At 49.7% G+C, this 16,984-nt stretch overlaps 3 protein-coding genes across 3 annotated transcripts; 2 read left to right on the plus strand and 1 right to left on the minus strand.

Annotated features, from left to right (window-relative positions):
* Nucleotides 1-500: 500 nt before the first annotated feature.
* Nucleotides 501-6,335, minus strand: LOC120957423 (myosin-G heavy chain). The gene is made up of 3 exons (XM_040379627.2): nucleotides 4,474-6,335; nucleotides 4,165-4,401; nucleotides 501-4,093 (listed from the first exon to the last, which is right to left on the minus strand). Exons 1-3 carry the CDS (start codon nucleotides 4,514-4,516, stop codon nucleotides 3,126-3,128), a joined length of 1,248 nt encoding a protein of 415 aa, XP_040235561.2. The 5' UTR covers nucleotides 4,517-6,335; the 3' UTR covers nucleotides 501-3,125.
* A 1,142-nt stretch (nucleotides 6,336-7,477) lies between these two features.
* Nucleotides 7,478-10,635, plus strand: LOC120956453 (drebrin-like protein A). Its single transcript, XM_040377927.2, has 4 exons — nucleotides 7,478-8,488; nucleotides 8,767-8,959; nucleotides 9,029-9,192; nucleotides 9,284-10,635. The coding sequence occupies exons 1-4, from the start codon at nucleotides 8,234-8,236 to the stop codon at nucleotides 9,968-9,970; spliced, it is 1,299 nt and encodes a 432-aa protein (XP_040233861.2). The 5' UTR covers nucleotides 7,478-8,233; the 3' UTR covers nucleotides 9,971-10,635.
* Nucleotides 10,636-10,816: 181 nt separating this feature from the next.
* Nucleotides 10,817-14,671, plus strand: LOC120956451 (transient receptor potential cation channel subfamily V member 5). The gene is made up of 6 exons (XM_040377925.2): nucleotides 10,817-11,604; nucleotides 12,050-13,342; nucleotides 13,409-13,560; nucleotides 13,629-13,902; nucleotides 13,967-14,209; nucleotides 14,302-14,671. The coding sequence occupies exons 1-6, from the start codon at nucleotides 11,206-11,208 to the stop codon at nucleotides 14,443-14,445; spliced, it is 2,505 nt and encodes an 834-aa protein (XP_040233859.2). The 5' UTR covers nucleotides 10,817-11,205; the 3' UTR covers nucleotides 14,446-14,671.
* The last annotated feature ends 2,313 nt before the right edge of the window (nucleotides 14,672-16,984 follow it).

The raw sequence follows: 16,984 nt of genomic DNA on the forward strand, positions 1-16,984 counted from the left end.
GTTCGCCGCTGTATCTCCGTCGTATCGGATGACTCCAAACGGCGGCGACGGTGGCGGCGGTGACACCCGTACGTCATCCTTCCCTATGGCTGTGATGAGGAGTGCAAGGAGGGGAGGGGTCTTAGTTTTGTCACCAAACCGCACGCCCTGGGGGTAGGGCGACCGATCACAGGTGGTGACTTGATGATTTAAACCGTTCACTTGGTCACTAACAGGGCGCAGTAAGTGTTTGGCCGCCGGAGTGCAGAGTGTGTACGTACGAACGAGCCCTCTCAAGGGTCTAGGGACACAACAAAAAGTGTGACAAACGTGTGATTGAAATGGGAAAGAGAAGAGGAGGGAAAGGATAACGTCCTTGCGAAGCTACGAGTGTCCATCGTGTGATCGTTGCTTGGAAAGTGTTTGTTTGGTGACGTGTTCTCATCCTCAGCAGTGTGATAGTGAACAGGACACACACAAAGGACTTTTCTTGAAAATCATAGGCTACACACAGAGAGAGATTTGCCGTTAGTGTACACTTTATACTTTATCACAAAATATGTATCATCGTGTTTAGCGTTTTGCCTCTCCTTTACTGCTCGATCGAGAGAGCCTTCCCTGCTCGCCTAGATCCTAGATCATCTCCTAGCAGTCTCTAAACACAAACATCTGCGCTCGTAAATGGGCTTAATAATTTCATAACGTTACATAGTTTGATTTCAGTTTGACTTACATGGCTAAATATAGTTCAAAAAAAAAAAAACATTTCCGTTTTGTTCCACCACGAACACGTGTGTGCCGTTGTGTGTGTGGAACTCGTATAAAAATTTTGATTTTTTTTCAATTTCATTGCTTTTCTCTGGAGGGGATTGAGTTTTTTTCTCGATTAAAACAAACATCTAGCTTCTCCTTCGCTTAAACATTACAAATTAAAAAAAAGTGTATGTGTGTGTGTGTGCGTGTGTGTGTGTTCGGTGCTATTAAAACTCCTTCTCGTGGACATACTTCTTGCGAGTGTATGTGTGCGTTCTTATAGAACAAATCTGTACTTGCATAATATACATCATCAACAAGTGCACTTTGAAGTTACATTCCTCTTGGGGATGCACTCCTCTCTTGGGGATGCACTTCTGGCTAGCAACATTCCCTAGCGAGCGTATAGCGGGGCAGGGGCATAATCCTGACGGGCACTGGCTTCCTATCGGTGCTTAGATGGCATATGAAATCGTTCTAGCACCATTCGAAATCAGTACCCGACGAAGGAACGACAACGTGAACAACTAAACTTAAATAACAATCAGACAGAGCAAAGCAAAGCACGTCGGGGGCCGGATATTGAGGGAATACATGTGGTCCTTAGTACATTACACACACACACACACATTATTACACTACTATAAACACACGCACACACTCACACATACAAGTACGAAAGGAAGAGGTTTTGGAGATCGCTTCCTGTTTTTCTTTTCTTCTTCAAACTACATTCTATAGGACTTGTGAGCCGCACTTGTGGCAGTACACGATTATCAAGATTAGTATAAACCCTACAACCTATGCGCTTGAAGGGTTTCTGAATCGAAGGATAAAAGAATTAAAAAACACAAAAGCGAAGCTGCGAAACAATTCGCTTTGACACATCCGGTTCGTTTTCATCATAGTTTGCTATATCACTTCGAGCCGCACGAGAATTACGATCAATCGTAGCTTCACTGCCTTCAACAATCTTTCGGTACAGTTAAACCGCCCAGTATTGGCTACGGATCTTACGAGTTAATGAGAATACACTACAGCAAACGAACTACGTGTGTGTGTGTCGTGTTGGATTACTTTTCTTTTTGAGCGCCTTTTCTGGCGGAACAGGAACAATTACGGTGTGTACTACTGGTTAGTTGTAAACTGGATTAACATTTGTTTCAAACAGAAAAAGAAGGCAACTGCTTTTTTGCTTCTCTCCTTTCCCTAACGGTGGCTTCTCCTTACACACAACAAATCTGTTTAGATGCAATCTAAATTACAATCTAAACTCACTTTCTTCAGCCAACGTCGGGCGAAGCCACAGCAAAGATGCAGGTTTGCTTAGAAGGGTTACAACAGCACACGCGTTAGTGGAAGATGCAGTACATTTGATTATAGATTTACCTTCCCCCATTATTTGGAGCAAAAGCACTAATACGCAAAACAATACGCTTCATGGCGGTACATTTCTTTTACAAAACCCCCCATAGCCTCACATAAAGGGGACTCTGTGTTCTGTAATATTTCACACCTTACTACCTTTACGCTCTGAACTGAACTATTTCTTCCCCTTTATGTTTGATTGTTTTTAAACTTGATTTAGTTAAAATATTATAATAACAGTAAAGTAAGGACGCCACACCGCCGATGTGGATCTGTTCCCTCCGTTCAAATAATACATTTAATTAAAAAAAAAACAAAACAACAAGGAATTAGTAAATGCACTCGTTTTAAACAAGTCAGTGAAATGTGTATGCATGTGCGGGTTTGTGTGTTTTGTGAGCAGCAAATTACCCTCAGCAGGGTAAATGTAAAAAAACGGGGGAAATGGTGAAGAAAATAGTCAAACTATTAAATATACAGCACGGAAGCGGTCGATGATCCGAACTTATTCCTCTTCTGCCCAACTCTATCTTACTCCTTATTTCCCTATTTCCAAGCTGATCTTATGCTTTTCGTGCACGATGCCCAGTTGAATTGAACAAAACAGGGGAGGAAATGATGGATGGATTTAGCACTTTTAGAAACTACTTTCCCGTTCCTCGCGGGGAGGGCTAATCAGCACATGTAGCGCAAAAACAGCACCCTAAATAAGCAATCTGGCTGCCGAAACGATCGATCACAAATTAAAACGATTTTTCTCACCGTTTTTGCAAGAAAGGAACTTAACATTAGTTGCTAAAACAAAACACCGGGCGAGAACTACACGATACCAAAAATAATGTGTGCGGGGAAAAAAGGAAACAAATGTACGAGAGATGGCCTCAAATGGCCAGGTCGGGCCAGGTCCGGCAGGCAGGTCAGACAGGTGACCCCTCTTTCACAGCTTTCGCATTAACAAACAAATTCAGTGCGGCCGAGAGCTTTGTCTCCCGCAGCTTCGTACGGCGTACCGTACGGCCGTCTGCTCACAAATTCATATTGCTTTCCTGGATCTTCTTCCACGTTTCGCCGAGCGCTTTCGCGAAATGATCGTCGACCTCTTCGCCAGAGTCGGGCCTCTTTTGTTGGTGCTGCTGCTGCTGTTGCTGCAGCGTCGCATGGAACGGCGCAGGTGATGATGCCAGCGATGAGGCCGGCGAGGAGGATGACAGCGACATCGTGGTGGTGAGTGAGGCCGGCGAGATGGCCGGCGGGGGCTGCTGCTGGTGCAAATGTTTCGGTGAGGTGAGCGAGATGGCCGCTACGCTGGCCGCCGACGAGGGAGCACCGGGCGACGGTGGCATGACGGTGGCCGGCACGAGCGGTACCGGTGGGGCCGGATCGCTCGACAGCTTTAGCTCGATCGTTTCGGGCGCCACCACACGTATCCCCGCACCGAGCGGCGGTCTGATACTGATGTGGTTGGCGTTATTGTTGTTATTGTTGTTATTGTTGTTGCTGCTGCTGCCTCCGCTGCTGATGCCGCTGGTATTGCTCAAACTGCTCGATATGCTGCTGTTCGAGCTGACGGACGAGCTGGAGCTGATGCTGCTGCTGCTGTGGTTCCGCATCCCACCGCCACCACCAGGGGGACCGGTGACAGTCAGTGGTAACGAATCGCCCGTGTCCATGCTGTGTTTTTGCAACAGCAGCGGAAGCGGCAGTGGATGCACCTTCTGCGGTGGCACGTGATGCACCGGCGAATCGGGGACAAACGATGGCGGTCCCGTCCCACCCGTGCTGATGTTGTTGTTCAACACATTCAAAGACGATGGCTGCTGCTGCGGCTGCTGGTGCTTGTCGCCGTAGATCGAGCTGTACGTTGGGCCGAGCGAACGGCGGAAGTGTTCCTCGATCGACACATCACAGTACGTGGAGGAAACGTTCACGATCGGGGCCGATTCGACGGTGGTGGCGGTCGTTGTCCTCACGCTACTTTTAAGCACAATCTCACCTGTCGAGGAAAGAAGAAATTGAATGTGAAAATAAATGCACAAAAGCACCATTTCCGTTGCCATCCTGTACCGTTGGTGTGCATGTGACTAATGCGCTTCTTTATCGGTGGTGGCGGTGCCTTCGTAATGACACTCGGGCGCACGTTTAGATTGATCGGTTCGTCCCGCGACTGATCCGCGCCCGTCGGCGATCCCTGCCCATCGGACGAGTCCTTGCGCCGAACGGTCATGTCCAGCGGAATTTCCATATCGTCCGGGGGTGGCGGCCGCCCCAGTATCCGATCATACTTGGGCGAAGGGGGAGAATCTGGAAAAGGGAAAGAAGCGATGAAATGATGGGCGTGATGGCGAGGGGAGGAGGAGCTGGTTATGACGTTACCTTGATTCTCGTTCGGGCTTGTACCGCCAGGATCACGGATCATCTTAAGACGGGTTTGCACTAACTTTTTCAGCGTGACAGCGTTTGTGGGATCGCGATCCCTCCCGGTTGGCGAAAGAAAGAAAAAGGAACGAAGTAAACCAAACAACGACGAGGGGTGCCCCTGCTCCAAGCGCACCGATTAAATGATCACGTTGTGGTTGAATTCACGGGCACGGAAAATGATCACACGGACTGACGGACTGATGTGTCCGCCTTTTCCTTTTGGAACTTCTGTCTGTTTTTTCTGACCCCCAAATCAACAAAACATACGCGAAAAGTGACGATCGTGATGGCTCGCTGAGTGGTGAGTGAGTGGTGAGTAAGCTCCCCAAGCCACTCACGTCTCACGCGGTGAGTTGGAGCCCGTCGTGAGAGAGCTGTGAACTGTCAAAACGCGAACAGCCTTTGCTTTCACGCCGTTTGCTTCCTGGATGTGGTTGGCCGCTTTTGGTCCCTTTTTTGGCACTTTGTTCCCGTAAATCTTGACACAGAACGCAATTTGTTGCACTTCAATGGAAATAAATCACAATTCACCAATGTTTGTGTAGTAGCATTCACAACACCTTTTCAGCATCTCATCGTTCTCTTTCTCTCTCGCTCTCGCTTTCGAGTCACAGTGAGCGCGGTGCGAGTTTGCCCCTTGCGTCTTCTTCGTTTTTTTCCGGGGCGATCTTTCTCCTTCTTTCTCCTTCTTGCTCTCGCTTTGTTCGACGGCAGCTGGATCACACTACGCGGGGCAGCTCTGTTTCGCTTTTACACGTCCGCCACCAGCACGACTCCACGCGAAGGCGAAGAAAGCAGGCGGATGAGAAGTTGGAAGACGATTTGGACAAGACGTCCAGGGGACGCACGGGTGGGCGGGGAGAAGAGGGGGGTCTGGGACTGGAGGGAGGGTTGTCTCTGTTTCGTTCTTCTGCTTCCTTGGTTCTTCTCCTTTCTTTTCGGTGGAGCCTTCTTCGCTTTACGTTAATGTTCAACGGAAGGGATTTTCCTCCGCCTTAAGACTGCAAATTGACTCAAGTTAAACAGACTTATTTGTTTCCTTTTTCCGATCGCGATTTAGCTAAGGAAAAACACTCTTTCCAGGATCACGCTCTATTCCCAAGAACATCCGCTAAATCGAGCTGATCTTCTACGCGTTATGCCCCTCGTACGATCAGTACGCTTTCTGTGGGAGGCTCACGATCCTTTTGGGTGGACGGAATCGAAGAACACGAACACGTTAGTTCGAAATTTGCACCCCACTGTCTATTGCATTGTTACCCACTGGCACGACACTTGCATCACAAATTGGTCGCGGAAATCGCGTACTTTCTTTCCAACCCCTTTCAGCTGCGCGATCGTTCTTTTTTTCTTCTCTCTTTTCGCTTCACAGAAAAGAGGGGTTTGCCTCAATGCGCCTGCTGCTGCTGCTGCTGCTGCCTAACCTGTTGCTCGGCCAGAATAAACGGAACCACAGCCACACCAGCCCACACAGCCTCACACAGAAAAAGCGAACGCGTTCGAGTCAGCGCGTTGGTACGGCACCGTTGTTGTATGCGTTGTAAAACTATATTTTGATCCCACACACTCTATTGCTCTTCATGCACTTTGCTCTCGATTGACAACATTTGCTGCTGCTGCTGCTGCTGCTTGTTGGTGGCAGAACGAGATCGAATTTCGGGGAGTTTTGTTGTTGCTGTTGTGTGTTGTGTTGCGCTGATGCCCCCGTACAACATGGCGAGGGTTTTTGACGTTCAAAAATCGTTGCATCTCGCTCACTTTCTCTACCCATCCTTTACTTGCCTACTGTTCGTCCTCCTTTGTCCATATGGCTTTCGTTGTGTTGGTGACAATTTACGCCCATCATATACCGAGGTGTGCATGTTCTCGCTCGTTGTGTCATGCCATCTCTTTCGCGCACATGGACGCGTGAAAAACGTAAACAAATCGTGTAACAGATGTGAATTAAAAATGCTCTATTTGGTGATTATTTTGCATGGAAATCAACAAAAAATTGGTACACGTGTTTTTGTTGGAAAGGTGTAAGATTACTGTGTAACGCACAGGGTCGCCGTTCAAAGAGGCCGCAAAAAGGCAACTTCCGGCGCCGGGTAAGTTAGTTACAAAAACTTGATCTTAAGCATTAGTTAGGCATGCTCTTCTTCGCCTCTCAGGAAAACAAACTGAATTACTTTGGCATAATTACTTGAAGTTGCAGGAATTGCTGATGCAAAAGCAAGTGAGACGGCGGAGCACACATATGAAATGAAGGAGCCCGTGGGGTCAAAGAGGGGGATTGGCAATTTAATTTTGTCCACCAACACAATCGCCACTAACCAGCGCCAGCACTTTTTGGCGGCCATCTTGAACCTTCAAAAACCCTCGCAACAGCTTTCAAAAACGCTCGCCCGCGAGGGAAAATCGTATCGATTTGGAGCTCACAAACTGCAGTAATTGTTTGTCCGGGGTTGGTAGCTATACCACCGGGTTCAGTACTGGAAGAGGGATTGCGCAACTCGGCTTGAGGTGAGGGCTTTTGAAATGGAATACATTTGGAAGAGAAAATATGGCAAATAATAAAAGTTAAGATAAATTTATGATAAGAGAAGGTGTTGCGTGGTATTTTGTGTTTCCTGAAAACATCCTCCTGTACATGAAAAGTAATTAAAAAGTATTACAAAGAGAAACGAAAACATTGCATTTGAATAAACCGACGACAACTGACGAAATTGTCAGGTTGGTTAATACCATTTTCTATCCGCCATGTTGAGCTAAACGAGAATCTTCAAATTTCACAAATTATTCTAATTTTCTTTTTAAACACTGAGTCATTCAATGCAGACTCTATTTCTAACTTGCTCATTCAATTGAAAGGCTTTCCCCGCAGTCAATTTAGCTTTGTTTGGCTCTTTATTGACACTGGAACTTAGTTTGCTCACAAACGTCAAACGCCGTTGCAGCGTGTGGGTGAGCAAAAACAACGAATGGGTGTACCCCCTCTCTGACCCCGTGTGCCCTGCTCTAGCTCTCTCTCTCGGACCAAAATATGCCCGAGCCAATAATACCCGAAAAAGACAAACCACGGCGAAGTAGTGCGGGCCGAGATTTGGGAATGTCCAACCAAAAGGAAAACCACCGTATTTCGTGGTTTTGGTAGTGTGTGGCACGTGTTCCTTCGTGAAGCTTTCAACAAAAGCAGCATTTGGGCCACATTTCATTCATCTGGTGGACATTCTTCGTCGGGGGTGCCCAAAGTCTTCACCTTCACGCAAGGGTGTTTTGAGCAAGCAAGCATTCCACCGTGCTGCGGAGGTGTCGTGGGCTGTGTGTGTTGGATCGTCGCTCCCGGTGGAATACGATTTGCTGCCCCGTGCGGTGGTGTAATTAGTATTGTCTTGTCATTCCGGGCATTTCCGGCCGGCACTAACACCCCAGTAGTGCACCCAGTGTGTCGGTGTGGGTGGCTGCAGGCATGGTGCATTGAATAAGGTGCACTGCACTTTTGCCACCTGCCACGAGCGAACGAGATCCACCCATCTTCTCCGTCCGTTCTCCCACTTCTCCCCGATTTGGTGTGGATCGGTGTGACGACGAAAGCGCTCGTGCGTGAAAGTGGGTCAACGCTCTCCGGAGGTTGCTGGGACAGCACACTTGTCTTGTCTTGTCTTGTCCGCCGTCTAGAGGGCGCGGACCCCGCCGGGCAGAGCAGTTGCTGACTGGGCACGAACCGGCGAAGATGTCGGTCGATCTGCAGAAGCACCGGGATGCCATCGTCGCGGCGTGGAAGTCGGTCTGCGACCGGAAGTGTGCCACCAACTGGGCCCTGTTCGGGTACGAGGGCCAGACGAACGTGCTGAAGGTGCAGGAGACGGGCGAGGACGGGATTTCGGAGCTGGCGGCCGAGCTGAACTCGGGCAAAATTCAGTACGCCTTCCTGCGGGTGGACAACAGCGAAACGGGCATCGCAAAGTTTGTCTTCATCAACTGGCAGGTAGGCTTTATACATTATTCAAAGCACCGGTTGAATCATTTAGCAAGGGCCCGAGCTGCGGTCAGTACACGCAACCTCTATCGCAAAACTATGAAACCGCGCTATGCCTCCCTTATCATGCTATGAGGCAATGTTTGCTTTATCACACAATGTAAAGCTTGCCGCTCCTCTTATCATATCGCTGTGCGGGTCGAGACAACGGAGGTATCTAATGGTAGGAAAAATACTAATATATGCTGCTGGTTTCACGTTCTTTATCGCCCACTAAAACCCCGTAGGGTGAAGGTGCCCCGATCGCCAGGAAGGGAACGTGTGCGAAACACGTGCGGGATGTAACGGGCCTGCTGCACGGTGCCCACATTACGGTGCACGCGACCAACGAGGATGACGTGGAGGAGGCACGCATACTGGAGAAGCTGCAGAAGGTGGTGGTGAACGATTTCAAAGTAAAGGATTACTCACAAGCGATCGGTAGGATGGTTTCGTCCATATAAAATCGATACTTGTTGCTAACGGTTTTGTTGCTTGACTTTCTTTTAGATTCACCCAAACCGGTGGGCACGAACTACAGCCGAGTCAATCCCACCAAGGAGATCAATCCGGCCGAACGGGATGAGTTTTGGCGCAAGGAGGAAGAGGAGGAGAAGCATCGCTTGCAGGCGGAGTATGAGCGTAAGCTTAATGAAACAGTATTGCTAGAGGAGGTATACACGCTACCCACCACCCACGTGACATTTGCCAAGGCATTTTCTTACTGTTGTATCATCTCCTTTTCCACACCGCCAACTTTCACAGGAACGACGCAAACGAGAGGAGCGAGAGTTTGAAAAGCGCGAAGGGGCGGCTACAGCCGCTACGAGCGTCTCGTCGGCTTCGCCCGTCTCCCCCGACCGCAGCTACGCCCGCCAGGCGTCCGATCAGAGCAAAACGGAGCGCGAGCGGGAAATTAAACAGGTGGTCGAGGCGAGCGCGAAGGTGAGCAGCGCCAAGGCACGCTTCCTGAACAGCACCGCCCAGCTAAGCCCGACGCACATTCAGGCCGAGGTGGCGCAGGAGCTAACCGAACCACCGTTCTCGCCGACGGCATCTTTCGAGGAACGCAGTATTATCAACGAGCTCAAGGCGGAGCTGGAAAGCGAGCGCCAAAATGGGACCGACACGCCCCCGGTGCTGGCGGCGGAAGAGGAACCACCGGCGGTGATGGTGCCGGCCGGCGAACCCGTCCTGTCGCCGGAAGAGGTGCCGGAGGTGGCCGCCGGCCAGTACTTTGACCCGAACGCAACGATCGACCTGTCGGACGAGGACAACATGATACGGGCGCGGGCACTGTACGACTACCAGGCGGCGGACGATTCGGAGATCAGCTTCGATCCGGACGACATCATCACGCACATCGATCAGATCGACGAGGGCTGGTGGCAGGGCCTGGCCCCGGACGGCACGTACGGCCTGTTCCCGGCGAACTACGTCGAGCTCATTTAAAGCATTTTATTTCGCGTGTCTCTGACATACGTGCTTGGCGCGCGCACTCCATGTCGTTATTATATATTGGTTATAGGCAAAAGCAAGCGCGCTCATCACACGAATAAGTATAGCAATCTGTTAACATAGTGCATATACGATCACGACTTAGATCAAACTGTAGCGCACAAACACACACACATCCCACACATGTACACACGTCGCACAGCTATATTTGCGAAGAGAGAGAGGAGATACGCCACTCGGGCAAGCGTTTAACGGGAAGCATTAGGGCAAGTGTTTTTGAATGTACTGTTTACGTCTTCTTCGACTCGTTTCTCGGTGTTTTTCCCAGGTTCCAGCGGCAACCAGTGATGATGCAGTCTAAAGTAGAGTAGTCAATGTGCGCAAAGCCGTGATTCCACGCCCGCGGAGAAAGCGATGTGTGATTATAATACAGTTCGATCGAACGATCGCGCACCCTCTCCATTTTACGCCCGTTTAGTCCGGGTGTACGCCTCCCGGTTCTAGACTAATAATAGATAAGCGTTTTAACTATTTAATTATACACACTTTCCCGCCACACGTACATCCACATCTACACTGACAACCCTATAACGAATGAACCGGGAATGAAGATCCCCGGGGATGGAATAAAAAAGAACCCTCGTTAAAGTAATACACAACCCACGCTAGGAAGTGCTTTTAGACTGTGCGAAAGAAACGAATTTAATTTATGTTAGTTTAAAAAGCACATTCCTCAAGAATTGAGTAAAATGTATGGGAATTTTAAACATTTTAGAGAATTCTTCCTCTCGATTGGGGACAGTTGTTTACAGAAAGAGAGAGAGAGAAAGAGAGCGCAAAGGCATTTTGCGCCATGCCGCCACATGGCTGCTCCTTTGAGCAGAGCTGCAAAAGCGCCCAGGTTGCTTAGCAACGTCCAGCAGCGTGCGTGTTGCGCTTTCGGTGCTACGCCGCCGTTGCGAAGGGACGGCCGAAACGGTGAGCGCCGTCGCTATTGTTTGTTCAATAAACTATTTCGCGGAATTTCGCGCTTCACGAACGTTCCAACCGCCTCCCAAAATACTAGTCACTGCGGCGTGGGTGCGTGTGGCAGTAGTGAAGCATTGGTCAAGTGCGATTTGACCGCCCTGGGGAGGGTAGAGCTCCCAGGAGGAGGTGTCGTGTACACACCTTCAAAGGACCACACGTGAAGTTGTGGCGGGTTTTAGCACCGTTCGCCGGATGTCAGGATGGGAAATACCGAGAGCAATGTGACCAGTGGCGTTAAGAAGCAGGCTGGAGTGTCCACCCAGGCGCTGTACAAGTTCGTCAACCTGAAGGGCGGCGGCCTGCTGGTGGACATGATGAAGCGCGCGATACAGAACAAGCAGTACGCCGAGATTGATCATGCGATCAAGACGAAGGTGGAACCGTTTCTGTACAACAAGGGCAAGGGGAAGTACATCCCCGTGTCGGTGCTGGTGCTGTTACGAAACCGGGAGCGGCCGCGCCACAAGCAGCTGCCCGAGATCCGGGCGATGGAGAACCCGGAGGAGGACTTTGACATCGATGCGGTCTGTCCGGAAGTGAGCGAAGCCGAGTACTACCTAAACCCGTCCGGCTATCGGGAGGTGTGCTGGAACATAAAGGTGAGGGAAGGAGGAGAGAGTTTTCAGTTGCATAATGGGGCACAGAAAAACGTACCCGTACACTGCGACTTTAAAGATGGCGGCAATTTGTGTCATTCGCGTGCCTTCGGGAGCACGTGCTCGGTCTGTGTTTACTTCCGTCTGTGCGCCTGTGTGCGGTGTAAATATAAGCAAAGCACATTGGAAAGGGGGATGAGGGGAAGTAAAACAAGTCATCATTTTAGGGTGCGCGCCAATCGACGAACGTCAGCTGTGATTTGTAAATAAGGGGCTTTGTGGCATGGTGACCGAATTTCCGATGCCCTAAGGAGTAATAGACTCGTTCCAGGATTTATGCAAATGTCGTAACGCGCATGCAGACACATAAAAGCATGCCATAAACAATTCCTTTTAATGCCACGAGGAACTAAATGTGACTTTCTTCTCTTTTCCCACATTTTTGCAGGAACGTGGCGCTGTGGGAGAGACAATTCTACACCTTTGTCTACTGAACGCCACCTCTCTGCATGCGGATCTAGCCAAACGACTGCTGCGCTTCTATCCCAAGCTCATCAACGACGTGTACATGTGCGACGAGTACTACGGTGAGAATGTCTTGCATCTCGCGATCGTGAACGAAGATCCTGCCATGGTGAAGTATCTGCTCGATCACAACGCGGACGTAAACGAGCGCTGCTGCGGTACGTTCATGTGCCCGGAAGACCAGAAAGCCTCCCGCTACGATACGCCCGAAACGGAGGTCGTCCAGATGGTGCAGGTGACGAACTACGACGGCTACGTGTACTGGGGCGAGTACCCGCTCACCTTTGCCGCCTGTCTCGGGCAGGAGGAGTGCTACCGGCTGGTGCTGGCCCGCGGCGCCGACCCGGACAACAAAGACTTCAACGGCAACACGGTGCTGCACATGCTGGTGATATACGAGAAGATTGCCACGTTCGACATGGGGTACGAGGTGGGTTCGTCGCTTAGCATCCGCAACCACCAGAACCTGACGCCGCTGACGCTGGCGGCCAAGCTCGGCCGGGTGGAGATGTTCTTTCACATCATGAACATCGAGCGCGAGATCTACTGGCAGCTGGGCAGCATCACGTGCGCCGCCTATCCGCTCGGCCTGATCGACACGATCGACGTGGAGACGGGCAACATTAACAAAGATTCCGCCCTCAATCTGGTGGCGTTCGGCGACAAGGACGAGCATCTCGATCTGCTAGACGGGGTGCTGATCGATCTGCTCAAGACCAAGTGGAACACGTTCGTGAAGGACAAGTTCTATCGGCAGTTTTTCATGTTCTTCTGCTACTTTTGCGTGTCGCTGGTGAGCTTCACGCTGCGCAATGGACCACCACCGGCGGAGGATGACGATGGGAAGGAGAGCGAGGCAGGTGGCAATAAAACGGCAGCTGTCACGAAGGAAGAGCTTCGCCGGCAGCTGTGGAACGAAACGACGCTAGAGGATACGCTGGCTGCGCTTGCCGGCAATGGAAGCTTTGCTGGACGGTTGTCGAATCTAGAGCAGAGCAACGGAAGTAGCGACGCGATGGGTGAGTTTGATCCGGCCGAGATGGACGACGAGGGTCTGTTCTTCAACTCCAACTGTCACACGATGGATTACGACGGTGTGGAGGGCAAGGTGCGTCTCATATCGGAGATGATCATACTGGTCGGTTCGTTTCTGTATCTGCTCGCTGCCTTGCGGGAGTTGAAGTTTCTTGGGCGGAAAATGTTCTTCGAAAATCTTGTAAGTGCCAACTCTTGGAGCAATTCTGGTAGCGAGTATCTATCATCAATGATCCTTTCATTCCAGATGACAGCACCATCGAGGGTTATGTTTCTGTTTTCCTGCTGCATAATGATGATCGTACCGTTTCTGAAGGTTCTCTGCTTTACGGAGCTGGAAGATCACGTAGCCGTAACGATCATGCTGACGACGGCGCCCTATTTTCTATTCTTCTGTCGGTATGTATCAACTATGTACTAACAATTCAGTAGTGAGAAGATCTCACTGTTCTCTGCTTAATTCCCAGTGGCTTTAAAACGGTCGGACCGTTCGTGGTGATGATATACCGCATGGTGATGGGCGATCTGTTGCGGTTCGTCGTCATCTATCTGGTGTTTGTGATGGGCTTCTCCCAAGCGTACTACATCGTGTTTCTGTCCTACAAACCGGACGAGGAAGGCGACCCAAACCCGATGCCGTCACCGATCGAGTCGATCGTGGCGATGTTTCTGATGTCGCTGACCAACTTTGGCGATTACTATGGCGCACTGGAGAACACCGACCACGAGATGTGCGCAAAGGTGAAGGACGTGGACGGAGAAGGTAGTTGATAGGAGTTAATCATTGGTCCACTCTTTATTGTAGATCTTGTTCGTGCTGTTTATGGTGATCGTTGCCGTGCTGTTGGTGAACATGTTGATCGCTATGATGGGCAACACGTACCAGAAGATTGCGGAAACGAAGAACGAGTGGCAGCGCCAGTGGGCCCGCATCGTGCTCGTCGTCGAGCGTGGTGTCCCGCCGAAGGAGCGGCTCAAGAACCTGATGTCGTACAGCCAACCGATGTCGGACGGGCGTCGTGCGCTGGTGCTACGATTAAACATGACGGTGCGTTGCATCACGCTTGCACAACTCTTTCCAATGTGTAAAACTAATGCAATTTAATGTCCTTTCTCCATCTCTCTCTCTCTCACACTCAGGAGGAAGATAAGGAAGAGATGAAGGAGATACTCGAAATGAAGCGCGTCCACGAGCGGCTCTCTATAAAGCGGCAGGTCGAGCGGGATGCACGGGCCGAGCAGCGTCGGCTGCTGCGCGAGAAGTACTTGAATATGTCTTCATGAGCGGCGTTCGGCGAGGAGAGGTTTTTATGATGCTAGCAGTAAGAAGCAATAATCGATACCACTTCCCCACTTTTCCACCAGTCTCGTTCATCTCTGTTAGCTGTTTAGGGCAATTTTTTATTAAACTTCGAATAGAGAAATGGTAGATAAAGAGAATAAAGTTGTTTTTTTGTATCTTGTCCACTGTACGGAGTGTTGCTTAATGTCAATAAAGGTTTAATATTGCTCATTACTATATGTTAACTCTAATTTAAGGCACTTCCACTCATATAACCATCACTGTATAAAAGCTTCAAAAAGAAAAACGAGCTTTAAAGCTTTGTCCAAAAAGCAAAACAAAAGCTCAATGCAAATGTGGCACGCTGTTAGAAGGTAAAGCTACACTACCCGTGGCCTTGCAACTTTTACGAATGTGGGTCAGTGACCTTGAATCCTTTGGTAGCGCGCACACACATGCTGCGCTAGTCAAGGTCTATCGGAAGCTAGATCGCCTTCGCCTGTCAAAAACAACAGCAAAGGTTGGCCCCGTATGAAGGTTAGCGTTTTGTTGTAGGGGAAAAGCGCAGTTTTTCCCTCCTGCGAGCACACCAGGAATCCATTTCTTTCTTCTCCTCGACCGAGAATTGTTATTTATTTGTCTGCGGGCAAAGCGAAAATGGGTTGTAACGACGGTTTTGATGTGCGTTTTTTGAGAGTCTATAAGAGACTCACTGCAAGAGCACATCCCTGTGAAGATTCTGTGTTCTGTGTCGCTTGTAAAGGCGGGGCACAACAACAAAAATCGATGCACCACATCCGTTTGCCGGCAACATGTGCGATGAGTGAGCGCGTAATGGAAGCGCAAGGGATGTGGTCTGTTTTTTGTATTCACCACACTGCCCTCGGGGGCGCTTATGCGGTAGGTCTCATTATGGGATGGTGGGCAGGGATATACAAAAGCAATCATAAATATATGAGATATGAACTCACTCCAGAACACACTCGAAGCCTTGATGGGCCACACTTGATGATGGTGAACCTCGGCCTAGACCAAAACCCCTTCCATTGCTGTGTCCACAGCCTCTTCTAAAGAACACTCTCTGGTGTGTGTATGTGTTTGTGGCCTTGATGTAGTGATTCTGTGGCCAAAGCACAGTAACTAAACGATAGCTCTGAGTGGGCAGGGGAAAACCCATTTTCTGCTGGTTTGAATTAATAATGGCGGTTTGTTTGATGGTGGGTAATGAAGCGACGGCGTAGCTTAAAGGTGAATAAAGCACTGGGCCCAAACTGCAGAAGGCATCCGTCTCATCCATCGAAGTGTAACAACATCTGTGTCAACAGCGGCCGTTTGTGTGTTGCTTCCCAAGAAGCAGAAGGAGGAGTATCTGAGTATTCTGTGTGTGTTTTTAAATTCCCTCCTGCCCACGAGCTCCTTATTCGGATGGTGCTGGATGCTGGTGGCTCGCAAAGATAAAGCACAGCTTCACCATAAAGCCCCCGTGTGAGGACAAACGAACGACCGGATTGAAACGGGCAGCGGAAGAGAAATCAGGCCATGCGGTCCCATTTTTATCCTGGGAAATCAGAATTGCGCGCAGTCTGGAGTGCAAACACACGGAAGACGGTAGGTGTTGGATGGCATGTCCCTCTCTCTCTCTCTTTCTCCCCCCGTGTATAGAAGCCACAATCTGTGTGTACACGGCCACGTTGTTCTCCCGATGGGGTGCTAAATATGGGGCAAATGGGAGAATGGGTTAGCAATTAATAGGAAATGAAGGTCGTAGTCTCCCATCGACCGGCGTGTGTATATATACAAAAGCGATGTACGATGCCCGCAGCAGCATCAGCAGTATGGCTGATACTCTTACTAAAGGGCGCACACAGTCACACAGGGTTTTTGGAGCGGTAGAGACAAATATTTATCCCCCCCCCCCGTGGTTGTGGTAGCAGCTGCGTTAGAGAGGGTTAAATGCGACCGCCCGAGCATCGCTGGACGCTTTTTTAATGTGCCACGTTAATTCTACGGGATGGTGGGCTTTGGAAACATAAAAGGAAGCTTCTCGACGCTCGAGGGGTTCTTTCTCACGAGTGGATAAACGTTCCAATTGCTGTAGCGGTAGAGCTTTAGGGGCTTTTTGGTGCATTGTACTGGAGACAGGGGATACTCTTGTTTTTGATGAAGATCCTTAAGGGGTTTTTTTAAAATAAATATACAACCAACTGGGGACATTGTAAGAAGTATATATACACCCATTTTTTTCTATCGCAATGTAAAGATAAAACACAATAAAACCTCGAGAGATTCCCCCATTACAAGTGTGCAGGATTTAATTATAAATGTTCATTGAATTGGACAAGTGACAGCCAGCTCAGTCCCTCTTCGCACATCGTGACTCTAAAATCAGTCCCCAGCCTTCCCAAACACACACACACACACACACACATTAATAACATCCCCCATCAAGTCAACCCTTGTCTGGTGGGAGGCAACGTGCTTTCCTACAGTCAGCGACCAGGCGTCCGCTTGACAATTTCATATAAAACACCAGGCGGCTCC

Source organism: Anopheles coluzzii, chromosome 3, assembly GCF_943734685.1.
Source record: "Anopheles coluzzii chromosome 3, AcolN3, whole genome shotgun sequence".
NCBI lineage: Eukaryota > Metazoa > Arthropoda > Insecta > Diptera > Culicidae > Anopheles > Anopheles coluzzii.